Genomic DNA, 13625 nt, shown 5'->3' with positions numbered 1-13625 from the left:
ACTCTCAAGCATTTTTTTTTTATCAGAAAATAACATTTTATTTGTTTATTCATAAGTTTCGTCCGGATTATTATCAATCAATATATATATACTTTTTCTGTTGTTAGTTAAATTAATAAAGTTGCAAGAAAAATGTTGTGCTTCCATCCTTGTAATTCGGGTCGTCCGATACCGTTGCACGGCAAAGGGGACAAATGCTGCTGCGAGAGAGCCACGTCACGATACACAGTTCGCAAAACATGTGATTGCAAGGCAACAAGACCGGTTCCGTTAACGGATCGTGACATATTGTACAGAGAGACACTTGACTGATTTGTTCTTTGGTTGGTCTGCTGCCTAAACTTGTCTTCTCCAAGAATTTCGTAACGGCAGACTTGCAAAAGCTCGCTCGTTTCAGCAAATCTGAGCCTTTTGCCTGAAAAAAAGAGAAGAAATTTAATATTTTTGTTTGGATTTTTAAAAATAAATATTTTTAAATTTTTTGTTTGTTTTTTCAACAAGTTGGAAGTTAAACGATGATATTTTACTTCGAATTAATTTATTTTCATATTGTTTAAAATTTTAATTCGAAATTGAAGAAAAATTTAAAAAAAATTTAAAAAATAATAAGTTTTTTTTGAAAACTGAACATTTTTTTTTCTTCTAAACGTGAATTATTATTTAATTTTTTTTTTTTAAAATTAAAATTTTAAAGATTGTTTTTCGACATTTCCTAGTTCGTTATTTTGTGCGATTTTAGTAAAAATTTTAATTTTTTATGATTTTTTATGTAAAAATGTCAAAAATTCAATTTTTTTTTTGTTTCGAAAAAAAAATAAAATCAATGTGAAAAATTAAAAAAAAAATTGCTTTAGATCTCAAATGTTATTTTGAAATGACCTACCACAATATACGCTCCACTTAAAATGACACCAACAATTTTCTCAGTGCCCACATAGGAATTCAGCAGGAAGAGCAACCATCCCTGAATAGGATTTAAAGCACGATACCTAAAAATAAAATTTATGAAAAACAAAAATTTAAAGAAAACTATTCAACTAAAACTCAATTGTCACTTACATTTGCGAAAAAGCTTCGACTACAAGGTAGATGTGTCCTCGGCCCTTGTACTCCAACAGCGATAGAGGTATCAAAGTTATTAAAATTTTCAAGGCGACTGTCACGAGCTTCAGCATAAGATCATTAATGCCTACAAAACGACAAATAAATCAATTAAAAATCCATCAATTTGGCTATTAAATGACGTAACACGTACCGACAGCAAAGAGCAAACGTTTGAGAGTGAATTCCTCGTCACTTGGAAGGGCCACCAGCAAACTCAATGGAATGTTTTTCTTGTCAAGCATGAAACCAATGACTGTCACAACCTGTGAAAAGTGAAATTTATCAAAAAAAAATCGGAGAAAAAACTAGTAAAATACGTACAACAATGATAAAAAAGAGCTCTCGGAGTAGAGGTAGTGCAGATCGTTGGCCTTGTTTTGTAATTTCTTGGCGAACAACCTGAAAAATGAATAAAAAAAATTAGAAATTCACTTGGAGATTCGCTCAAAAAGTACCTTATTGGAATGGAAGAACGTTACAAACAATGCAAAGAAATCTAAGATGCCATCAATATGGTCACTAAAAAAGAAAAAGTTCACAAATTAACGGAATTTCATCATTTTTGACGATTCAATCAAAGACAAATACTCACTAACAACTCTTAGCAATGAGAATGCATATGTATGGCAAATATCTTGTGGCTGTGTCTGGAATGCTGGCAAGGGCATCCGATAAATTGTTGTCGTTTGTCGAATCGTTCTGCTCATTTTGCGAGTCCATCATCGCGTTCGGTTGTGCAATTTGCTCATTTGGCATGTTGTGGCTCGGCGAGTCGTCTCCGACGCTGCCCCCAACCACACTTGCCTGACTATTATCTAGATTTATCACAAAACTGTCACTTGGATTTGCGCGGAACGTCCGCGACGACGGCTCGAAGACGGGACGAAATTCTTGCAGCATATTTGAAAGGTTCGAACTCAGATTCTCTCTCCAGCTAAATCTTATTGCAGCAAAGGAAGATGAAGCATTTCTTTCGGGGGTCACGTTACTCTCGGCGGCAGCAGCAGCAGCAGCGGCGTTATTCGACTGGACTACGACTGGTTGTTGTTGTTGTTGTTGTTCCAAACCATCCGAGCCAGTCTCTGGTGTCGACATTATTTACTTTTTTACTTGCGATGAACAAGCAAGTTGTATGTACTTTATGATTCACCGTTTCTCGAGTTTTCCGAGAAAAGCAATTGTCAGAACGCGATTCTCTAGTTGTTCACGAAGAGCTCGTAGCCCATCCACTGAGCTAGTTTGAATAACAAGTAAACTGGGAACAGTGTAAGGGTGATATAGACGTAAAACATAAAATCTTCCGTGATGTCCATTCAATTTTTTATTTACTCAAATTTCACGAATTCACCTATGCTAATTCACTTTCGCTCAGTGCTGCCAGATGGTTTGATATTCAAATCTCAAATTTCGTCCTGCAAGGATAATAAAAGATTAATAGCTCAATTTATTAAATTTAAAGAATTTTAAAAATCAAAAGGCTTACAGGAAGATAAATGAAACAATTTATAGTCATATAATCCTGGATCCCAAAAATAACGTTCCAGTCTGGTAACCTTATATGGCCTTGTTTTTTTGTAACATACGTTACCAAAATCGTACTTTTTCATAATTTTTTCCTATTTTTTAATTATTTTAAAAATTATTTACCTAATCATTAATTTTTAATATTCGTATTTAAATATGATAAATGGGAAAAAATATGAAAAAGTACGATTTTGGTAAGGTATGTTACAAAAAAAAAAAAAAAACAAGGCCATATACTTTGAAAATTTCCATCTTTGTATCATGACGAAAACTTTAAAATTTCAAAATCAAAGTTTTAATTTTCCAGTTTCAAAACCATAAATGACGAAAAAAAAATTATGAAAAATTAAATTTTTGTAAGTTACACAAAAAAAACAAAAAATTTTCTGAATTTCTATCTTTGTGACGAAAACTTTAAAATTTCAAAATCAAAGTTTTAATTTTCCAGTATCTCTAGAGCACCATAAATGACAAAAAAGCCTAAATTATGAAGAAAATTAAATTGTAAAAAAAAAACTGAAAAAAATTTATGTTTTTAAAAACCTTAAAATATTAATATTTGATAAAAATTTTCTGAATTTCACCATTTTTTTTGGCAAGTAAAAATTTGGCTCCCGGGGAATACGACAGGCCAGAAATTTAATCATACTCCCCATATTTTTTTTAACTAAATTGACTCTTACAGCAAATGAGCTCTTTTGGTGACAAAATTTCAAAAAATAATATAATAATAATAATAACAATCCGACCTAAGACTATTGGGTCTTATTCAGCAAATTTTGTACTTTTTTAAACAATTTTCACTGAATATTATTAAGTACACCTTTGAAACGTAGGAAAAAATTTATGATTTTTAACGAATTTAAAAAATATAAAAACATTTGGATATTTTGGATTCCTTTAAAGCTAATGATCAAAAATTTTCGTCAAAGTGAAATTACCTAAGTTTCCCAAAATTTGTTGCGAAAATTTCTGTAGAAACGAGAAAATGTATAAAATTTGTTACTTAGCAATTTTTTGACATAAAGTACTTATTTTTTTAATCAAAAATTGTTTTCAAAAAATTATGACAAATCGTAAATAAATTTTTTTACCGCATTTCGAAAAAAAAAAGAAATTTAATTAATTCAAATTTGGTAATTGATTTCATTTTATCAGAGTTTATTCCCTTTTTCTAAAGATCACTTTACCAAGGTATCTTAAGAAACGTCAGGAAAATACCCTTTAAATATGCAAACTTAAGAAGGCTCTTTGTTGGTTCTAATTTTTTTTTTTGGCACCAAGTTTCATATTTATGATCGAAAAAATACCTACGAAAAAAATCCAGAAAATAAAAAAAAATTGTGACATTTTATACATTCTTATACTCTTATACATTCATAATCAAGTAAAAATGATTTATTTTGGATCACATCGAACAAGAATATAAAAATTTAAAATGAAAACCTGGAAGCTACCATCTCCACCGAGTGTCTTCATGCATATAATTTCCTATCTCTTTGTAAAATTCTTTTGGGTAAAATGTGTAGCTGCCATTCGATGTAAATTTATCGCTTATGACTTACTGAGAAAGGGAAGCAGAGAGATACGCTACGATTGCTACATTTTTAAAATGGCTGGATATTGTAATAGGAGGCAGTCTGTAGAAACCGCAGGAAAATTCAAAAGACTGCGCATCATCCATCCACCGTTGTTCAACATTAAATTCATGGTCTATGATTTTTATCTCAATTTTTCAATTTTGATACACTTTCTTCGTTCGTCATACGATTCGAGATCAATTATTAGGACAGTTAGGTTTATAGAGTAGGTCATTTTTATGATTATTAATCAAATTTACTTGATTTCTTCCTTAGATTTGTCCTTTTTTCATTGTTTTTGGAAGTTTTCATTGGAAAATTGGAAAGTGATTGCCACATTTTTTTTAAATTCCTGAAAAAATATAAAATAATAATTGATATATCATTGAAATTAATGCTATTAAATAAAAAATAGGTAGTAATTAATAAATTATATGATGTGTAAATACAAAATAATAATTCACCAAAGTTCAAGAGCCTGCAACAAAGTATTAAAATAGTAATTATTCGTATCACTTATTATCAGTAGGTAGAATCTAAATATAAATTAAAATAATAACGACGAATACGACGAGCAAATAAATCACTTGTTTATTTTAAAATTAAACAATCGACTATGCGCTCCACGAGTGTATTGGTGCATTATGCGGGTGTGCCTCCAGTCAAAAAAGATCTTCCTACCACATTAAAATGGAAATTTCTGCCAAAAAAATCAGCTTTAATTTAAATTTTCCACTTTTTTCGCTGTCTGCGTCGTTGATAAGTTAATTAAATTGCTGCTTTAAGTCGGCGTCTGCTCAAAAAAATAAATGCACAAAAATCATCTGTAGACAAATTTTCCACATAAATTTACTCGTGTCCTCGCGCCAATAATTTAATTGGACCTCTTTCGGAGCTTCGGTGTTGCAAAATAAATATTTACAGGCTTCAAAATTTAATTTAGCCTCCTACACATGAGAAGAATGAAAAAAGCGAGGAAAATATCGCAGGCGGAGTTGATAGACTTTCCAAGGCATGCGCACTCGTCGCCGCTTTCTAAGCCAGTTAACGTTGCTGCACACGACACCTTGCACGAATGCGCTCCGCCCCACGGGGTTACTGTAACATTGCCACACCCCATGCCTGTATTTGTTCAAGGAAGCACATTCGCACATCAAAATACAATTTTATTTCATCCGAAATTGGCAAACAGTGACCATACTAATTTTTCTAAATCGATTTTCGTCGAAGAACTACTTGATAAGAGTGATAAAAAAATAACAAAAAAAAATTTAATGATTAATTTGCAATAATAAATGAAAGAAAAAAACACATACGACAACACATGTGTGTTAAAATCAATCAAAATTAATTTTTGAAAAAAGCAAAAAAAAATTGTGCAATCAAATTTGCTGATCTCTTGAGTGATTATTTCGTAATAACTAAAAGTATGAAGTGATCCGGGCAAAAAAAAAGGTTAAAAATTATTGGAATTAAATTTTGAATGTGATGAAAAAGAGACTTTACTGAACATTTTGCGAAAACAAGAGATACACAATGGAAGAACACTTGGCAGACGATTATGTGCAGGAGTTTGTGTTGGATCACTTTGACGGCGTAAAGAAGGAGAACAACAACAACAGCAGTCCCCCAACGGCGAAACTCTGGAATATTCCCGTTGACGAGGAAAGTGTCCCGATCAAAGTGAAATCCTCGTTGCAACCGTGGTCCGCGTATCCGGACCCGGATCGTAAAATGCATTCAATTTCTCCGCATGCCGGCGACTATCCGCACGTCCCGATGCACGGTCAACCCATCCTGATTAACCAAATTCCCTCGGGAGCTCCATCGACGCCGCCCGAAACGCCTCCAGTGTCGTCGCCGAATCACCAGAGCGAAGCGTACTCGCCCTACAATCACGCCGAATCGCGTCAAGCGGGTCTCATGGATGGCATGATGTGGTTTTCGAGCGCAATGCGAAGCGAAAATCCGCAACCGCTGGATTTACGACCACTTGCATGTTCCGTTATCCAGGAAAATACTGCCAATTGGGATCGCAAAGAGTACATGCATCATGCGTCGTCGCAAGCAGGCGCCAATGGCTTCGGACCGCAGCACCATCCATCCCAGTACGAGCACATGAACATGCATCCGTCGCATGTGGCGGCACTGCACCACAACAACCACAGTATGAATCGACCGCATTCCGTGAGTTCGACCTCCTCGACAATCTCGCCCCGTAACTCCGGCATCGGCAGTGGCAGTTACTCCAGTATTTGTAGTGATAAAAGTGACGCGATCAACGATGATCTCCTGATGTCGCTGAGTGTGCGCGAACTGAACAAACGCTTGCATGGTTGTCCGCGCGAAGAAGTGGTCCGGCTGAAGCAGAAACGACGCACGCTCAAGAATCGGGGATACGCGCAAAATTGTCGCTCGAAACGGCTCCAGCAGCGACACGACCTCGAAATTACGAATCGCCACTTGCACCACGAACTGAACAAGATCAAGCAGGAGCTGGGACGCGTAGTGCAGGAACGCGATCACTACAAGCAGAAATTCATGCGGACCGCAAATCTCCAGGCGGCAAACGGCAGTAACGGCACGAACGAGTTGCACAGTGACGAAAGTGGTTCGCCCGAATTCTACCTATGACGCGAAATGAATCCGATGCAGTTCCATCAAAAATATCACTAGAGGTATGACAAAAAAAATGACAAAACTTACGATTCTAGTATTAAGACATTCTCAAAAAAAAGTTATGGTTGTTAATTTTTTTTATAACACTTTAAATTTAAACAATTGCAATAGAGTGCTTCCTTTCAAAAAATGTTTCTTTGTTGTCGAGTCGCTGCAAAAAATCAAATAATTAAGAACTTTTTTAAGTTTTATGTTATTATTGTTCGTTATTTTTTAACAAAATATTTTCTTTTTTGCTAAACTGACATGTAAATAAAGAAAAACTGTAAAAAGTTCAACCTGTTTTTGTTTGCGGTACAAAGGAAATCGCGTGTCATCACGGAATTAGACTCAAAAGGTAAGAATGTGGGTTCAAAACAACAAGTGAACGATAAGAAATCAAAACTCCCACGTCATTTTTCTTTCGCATACTAAAGTTCAAAAGGCATCATTATCGGAATGGGAGCAAATTATTGTCAAATTGATGTCTTTATTTGCACTCACAAAATGATAAATGATTATTTGTTTTCAATATTTGCTTTTGTACAATATTTTACAACATTTTACATGATCTGGGTACAATATTTACACAATTGGATGAGTGTCAATAACGATTGTTTCCTACTGAGCTTTTGTATATTTTTTGAAGAAAAAGTAAAAAAAAAATATTATTTAGAATTTTTCCTAAATTTTTCTAAAATTTTCTTCTAAAAATTGTCAAAAAATTTTCAATAGTAAAGTTTTCTTTGAAAATATATTTAAAAAAAATTATGATAAAAACAATTTTTTCTCCAACACAAAATATTAAGTTCATCTCTGTCTATTTCCTGTTGAAATATGGTCAAGAACGTCCGTCGAGACAATAAATGCAAATCTTTCCACACGATAAAACAAAAAATTATCTTATCTAAATGGCGTTATTTCGTTCTGGTGATTATCATGGGCTATTTTTTACACGTCTTTACCAGAATTTGTAGAATATTTCACAGATTTTCCAGACGAAACGTGGCAAGAATCAATAAGTGAATGGATTTTAATCATCTTGACCTTTACTGTGAAAAATGATGACTCTCAACTCATTATTTTTTGCAAAACGAAGGTAGGAAGGAAATCAAAAACAATTTTTAAAAATTTAAAATTTATTAAAAAATTTATAAAATCATTAAAAATTTAAAACTTTTTATTTTATTTAAATATTTATGAGAGAATTACTTCATAATTTTTGAGTGAATTTGTTAAAAAAAAAAATTTAAATATGATTTTTGTTTGGTTTAAAATTTTTATCTTTTCATAATAATCTTCTTTGAAATTTTTAAAGTAAAAATTGATTTTTTTTAAGTTAAAAATGAAAAATTAAAATTTTTAAAAAATTTCAAAAAATTTGAAAAAAAAAAAATAATTTTATGAAAAAATTTTTTTAAAATTCAATTTATGATTTTCAAAACATTAATTGAAAAATAAATTTTTTTGATAATAAAATTTATGAAAAATAACAAAAAACGAAATTTTTAAAATTTTTAAATTTTTTTATTTTATTTTGATTGGAACATAAAAATGGGGCAAGGAAGCGTTAAAAAAAAAATAAATATGATTTTTGTTTGGTTTAAAATTTTTATCTTTTCATAACACCCATTTTTTTAGTAAAAATGTTAAAAATTTTATTTATTTGAAATGAAAAAAAATAGTCATGTTAAAATATTTTACTCAACATTTTTTAAAAATTTTTTCATAAAATTTGATGAAAAATACCCAAATTTTACAAGGATCTGAAAACATGATCGAAGGAAGCGAAAACAATGTGAGAAAAAATTTCTTAAAAAGATAAATTTTTCATGTTTGAAAAATAATGAGATAATAATCCTAGAAAAACTTATATTTTTCATATACAAAATTATGAATATATAAAAAAAAACAAAAATGCAAAATAAAGAAAATGCACGCATTTTTAATGTAAATTAATGATTTTTCGTTCTGACAGTTACTTTTGTCAACTGTTGTTAACCAATATTCGCGAATGTGCAATAAAAATTAAATGAATTGTATTATTTTTTGCTAGTTTTAGTTAAAAATTGAACTTGGTATTCAAATAATGCATATTGAAAATTGCCAATTTTAAGTTTTTTTCACTTAAGAAGCAAAAAATCAACCGAAAATTGAATATGTTCATATAATGCTAAATTTCTTTTTTTTTCCTTTTAACTTTACGAATACTGAGAATTTGATTAATTTGTTGGAAAATTTATTTTCTTTCAAACTTCCTACCTAAATTTATTTTTAACGACACATCGGGTGATGAAGCTGTAAAGTGTCAAAAGTCAAAATTTATCACACACTCGCATTCCTGGGAATTTTCATAAATAAAAAGGAAAACAATCATATACCGTAAGAAGCGGTATCTTTCATCTTTTCTTACAACGAAAACTTTTCCACCCGTTTAACCTTTATGTCAAACAAAATATAATAAATTCCTTGCTATTGTCTATTGTTATGCCCCACGACTGAATACCTACAATAACAATTTAGTCATTCCTTTTTACCAAATTGGTACTAATTGAGTAGAAAAACAGAGTGAATTTTTGATAACATTATTAAATAATTCGGAAGTAAATCACCAGATAAATTTCGAATTTTTGTTTTTCTTCTCATTTTCTTCTTTGGCAGATCGGAGCGATAAATTTGTCGTCCCATGAATTTGTTATGTAATTATTAAATCTTTTCTTCTCAAATTATATAGGTACGTCGTACAAGGAAGTTTTTGAAATATATAATAATAATATTTTTGTTGCAAAAAATATAGAAAAACAATAATTTTCAGTATTAAAGTCCGTCGTCGTACAATTAGCCGTAGAGCGATTTCCAAAAAGATGTTCCCCTAAAAGTAAAGTATAAAAATCCGGGTAAGATAAAATATTTTATATTGTCTCCGAATAGTCGTGGACAGTGGCAATAAATTTATTCACCCTTTCCACAGCAAGTGTTTCCATAAATATCCCTCTATCTATCAGTTCCGCAGTGTATTTATGGGAAGCAAATCGATTGATTTACTGAAAATTAATAAATTTTCTGTCCAAAATATTAAAGTATCGGATTTCATAAGGCAGTTTTATTTATTTAAATATGGTTATTATTTCCGGTTATAGTCTTCGATGTTTTTCTTTATCTTTATGTCCTCCTTTTATGTTATAGACGATTCCATTCATTCTGCGGAAGATAAAGAAAAATACATTTATTAAAAAGGAAAGTAAATTGAAAATGTTCAAAATCTTAGCGATTATCTTCGACATCAATAGAACTGCAATTGATTGTCTTGTAAATTTTCCGCATGCTCATATTTAAATGTCTTTTAGAGGTTAAGAGATGTCTAGAGTTCAGTTATTTTTTTTTTGTCCTGACATAAATTTCAGGAGTCTTAAAAAACGGTCGTAAAAAAGACCATTGTCCAATACTCGATATCCGTTATGGACAAAAGTTCAATATGGAATCAATAAATCTGTCACACACAGTTTTGCCGACGGGGTTGATCAATGCAGTGACTTTCCTATATTAAAATAAGATGATGATAACTGAACCTCAAAAAAATATTTAATTTTGCTGGAAAGTTATTACAAAATTATTTCATATAGAAGGGAAGAGAAATTAGGACTCTTCTAAATTTTGAAGTTAACTAATATTTTGACCCTAATTCTCCGAAAATTACGCGATTAAATTATTTTATTGCAGTTAATAACAAGTGGGAGCGCGAGTAATCTGTAAAATTCACGCTCACCAAGATTTTGATCTAAATTTATTTTTATTTTCGCTGCAATGTCGACGTTATCAGTTTAAACAGACAATTTATTCATTGCAAGAAATAAAATAAAATTATGGGAGAATGTCTGTTATTCTGAGGAAAAGTTAAGATTTTTTTTTTCAAATAAAAAGGCTTTATGTCTCTTTTTGCAAATGTTTTTCAAAGTTATGGGAAAAAAAATCCTAGAAATATTTTTTCATTTTAAATTAATAAATTTTAATCATTTTAAAAGTATAGATTTTTTAATAATTTTTTTCAAATTGAATTTCAATATTTTACTAATTAGTATTTTCTTTGTTTTTTTTCTGGTATTTATCCCAAAAATTTCAGGAAACTAGTTTTTTTTTGTTTACGCACCTTTTTCATCCTCGAATTGAAATTAAAAATTTGTAAAATTTTAATTTTTAAAGTCTCGAGTGTAAGTGAAATTCTGATAAAAATTGCATCAAAATCAAACTGTGGAGCATAATCAATTTTGAAAAATTTTATTTTTAAGCATTAATGATTATTTTTATAAAATAACATCTAAACATGGTCTTTAAGAAACAAATCTCACAGAAAATCAATTGACTTTAAAAAATTTTGAAGGTAACTCCATTCGATTCTTATGAAAATTATGAAATACCTATTTCAATCATTTTTACTTGAACGTAAAGTGTATCAAACTTTTAATTATTGCTTGTTAAAGTTTGTTTTTCAGAAAACAATCAAAATTTGCTGTTCTCATTGCTTTTCACCGTTCATTCCCCTTATCAATTTAATTTTTATAATAAACAACTTTGCTTACACTTATTTTTTAATAAACAGTCAAAAATTTGTGTCTGCAAATTTTGCTGTAAATTACATAAGTTAATGGCAACGTTGCTATTAACGTCACTCTTTCGAGAATTTTCTTTTTTTTCATTCTCAAAATTTTTGAAAATCTTGTTTTTTTTTACGAATTGTTCAAATTGTTCAATTTTTTTTAGTATTCTGGTATTCATTCTTAAAATTTATGAAAACTAAGCTCAAAAATTAAGTATTGAGCAATTTTGCAGCTTTGAGACATCAATGCTTACTAAACATTTTTTAAATGCAAATGTGAAGAAATCGTTACTCTGTTCTCTCAAAGTTCATCTTTGCTACATTTTCGAAGAAAAATCTAAAAATAATTTAGACTTGATTGCGGAACGTGTTAATGTCACTCAATGGCCACATTTATATTCACAAAAGGACATTTAAATCCAAAGAATCAGACCAATCAACTATTTTTGTCAAGTTAAACAGAGAAAGGTAAAATAAAATGTAATTGCAAGAAATTTTTTTCTTTAAGATCTTAAAAATTTAAAAGGAAAACTTTAATTTAAAGTAAAAAAGTAAAATCTTCGTTCAAATCAACATCTTTAAAGAAAACAAAAAAAAATAATATTTTCTAACTAGAATTTCGGCCAAAATCTATTAAGCAGAACGTCTATAACTCAATAAGGAGCGAAAAAGAAAAATGCGAGTAGCTGCGCTCGCAAAATTTATGGTCAATTTCCTGTTTTTATCTTCACTGTCTTCACTGAAACAAACATTGATATTTTTTATATGTTTGTGTTCAGTTCATTTATGGATGGGATTTCTGTAAAGTGTCACGAAATTTCTAAAATTTATTATGATAAAAAAGATTTTCGGACAATACAAACAACATGCTGCCGTTGTCCAACACAATAAAAAGAGAGGCGAGGGCAACATGGACATGATCTGGATAACAAACAACTTCTATAATAATATTAAATTAATTCTAGCGTTATTTATTTTTTTATCTCTCCGTCTGAATGTATATTAACATTGACACTGCATACATTTTGATTACATCCATCCTCGTCCTCGTCGTCGGCGTAATTTGATAAAAAGTCCATTCAAGCATGACACTCACTCATATATTATGAAGGCTTGAGACACCTTTTTATGTTGCAAACTGATTTTTTTTCTCTCAGTGCGAGAATCAAAATTCCAAAGCATGCGTAATCAAAGTACACCCTTTTGTATTAAATGTGCACGCACGAACGGCAAAGCCACCGTGCAATTCGATGGAAAATCATGTAAGAAGTTAATAATATTGAGAGAGATTTTTATGAATGATAGGATGCGTTCTCTTTAAAAAATATTTTTTTACCGCATTCCATAGAAATTTTTCAAAAAATATGGTATTTTGTCATACATTTTGTCTGTCCGATTAATTTTTGCAAGAAATTGCCATAACATTGAAATTTTAATCCTAGGAAACAGTTGGACTGCATCGTTTGTAGAAATATAATTTTATTTTATTTTTAAATTTTCTCATTTTAGCTATTTAATACCTAAGGAATTCTCAACAGCTTAGAAAGAAGACAATCGAAAAATTTTTGATGACTGTTTCGGTTACCTTTTTAATTATTTTTGTTGCATCTTCTGACAGGCAAACCAATTGTTCTAGTTTTCTTTGGACTTGTCACCCTTGTTTTGGAAAATATCTTTCACCGATATTTTTATATGTTGCATCGGATGAAAAAGGTAAATTGGATCATAACGATTTGACGCTCTTGAAGAAATTATTCGAAATCTTTTGGAAAATTTGTCACCCGGCAAATATCGGATATGAGGCTGTCGAGCCAAGCATCGAATATTGTGAGGTTCAGCACCGTGAATGCTCTTTCGAACACTGCCCATTGAATGCGGAGGTTGGCTGGTAGGCGCTGTGCGAGCTCTGTAATCAACTCTCTGTAATCAATATTTTTTTAATCTGTGTATCATTACTCTCGGAGTCCTTCCTCGATCCTTGACACAGAAATATAATATCGATCGGCTGTGACCGCGTTCTCTATTTTGGATTAAATCAATCAGTTAAGAACGAAAAATAAAATTTCATTAAAACTATTTAAAAATACTTTAAAAGCAAAGAAATTTAAAAAATCTTTCTCTAATGTTTGTACTTACCGAGTGTTAATTATATTTTAGTTAATTAA

General features: G+C 30.8%; 2 protein-coding genes across 2 annotated transcripts; one reads left to right on the top strand and one right to left on the bottom strand.

Moving 5' to 3' along the window:
* Positions 1-20: 20 nt before the first annotated feature.
* Positions 21-2438, bottom strand: LOC134830104 (RING finger and transmembrane domain-containing protein 2). Its single transcript, XM_063843474.1, has 7 exons — positions 1697-2438; positions 1560-1623; positions 1426-1503; positions 1256-1367; positions 1060-1189; positions 884-989; positions 21-415 (listed from the first exon to the last, which is right to left on the bottom strand). Exons 1-7 carry the CDS (start codon positions 2197-2199, stop codon positions 113-115), a joined length of 1296 nt encoding a protein of 431 aa, XP_063699544.1. The 5' UTR covers positions 2200-2438; the 3' UTR covers positions 21-112.
* A 2969-nt stretch (positions 2439-5407) lies between these two features.
* On the top strand, positions 5408-7098 carry LOC134831257 (transcription factor MafB). The gene has a single exon (XM_063844937.1). The coding sequence runs from the start codon at positions 5745-5747 to the stop codon at positions 6840-6842; it is 1098 nt and encodes a 365-aa protein (XP_063701007.1). The 5' UTR covers positions 5408-5744; the 3' UTR covers positions 6843-7098.
* Positions 7099-13625: the final 6527 nt, after the last annotated feature.

This window comes from Culicoides brevitarsis, chromosome 2 (genome assembly GCF_036172545.1).
Source record: "Culicoides brevitarsis isolate CSIRO-B50_1 chromosome 2, AGI_CSIRO_Cbre_v1, whole genome shotgun sequence".
Lineage (NCBI taxonomy): Eukaryota > Metazoa > Arthropoda > Insecta > Diptera > Ceratopogonidae > Culicoides > Culicoides brevitarsis.
The sequence above is the reverse complement of the archived record's forward strand: the minus strand, read 5'-3'. Positions and strand labels throughout refer to the sequence as shown.

Excerpts from the sequence above, each read along its gene's own strand:
- LOC134831257 (XM_063844937.1), top strand. The coding sequence starts at position 5,745 with ATGGAAGAACACTTGGCAGACGATTATGTGCAGGAGTTTGTGTTGGAT.
- LOC134830104 (XM_063843474.1), bottom strand. The coding sequence starts at position 2,199 with ATGTCGACACCAGAGACTGGCTCGGATGGTTTGGAACAACAACAACAA. Across the intron at positions 1,190-1,255 it reads ACGTTTGCTCTTTGCTGTCG|GCATTAATGATCTTATGCTG; the intron begins GTACGTGTTACG and ends GTCGTTTTGTAG. Across the intron at positions 416-883 it reads TAAGTGGAGCGTATATTGTG|GCAAAAGGCTCAGATTTGCT; the intron begins GTAGGTCATTTC and ends TCTTTTTTTCAG.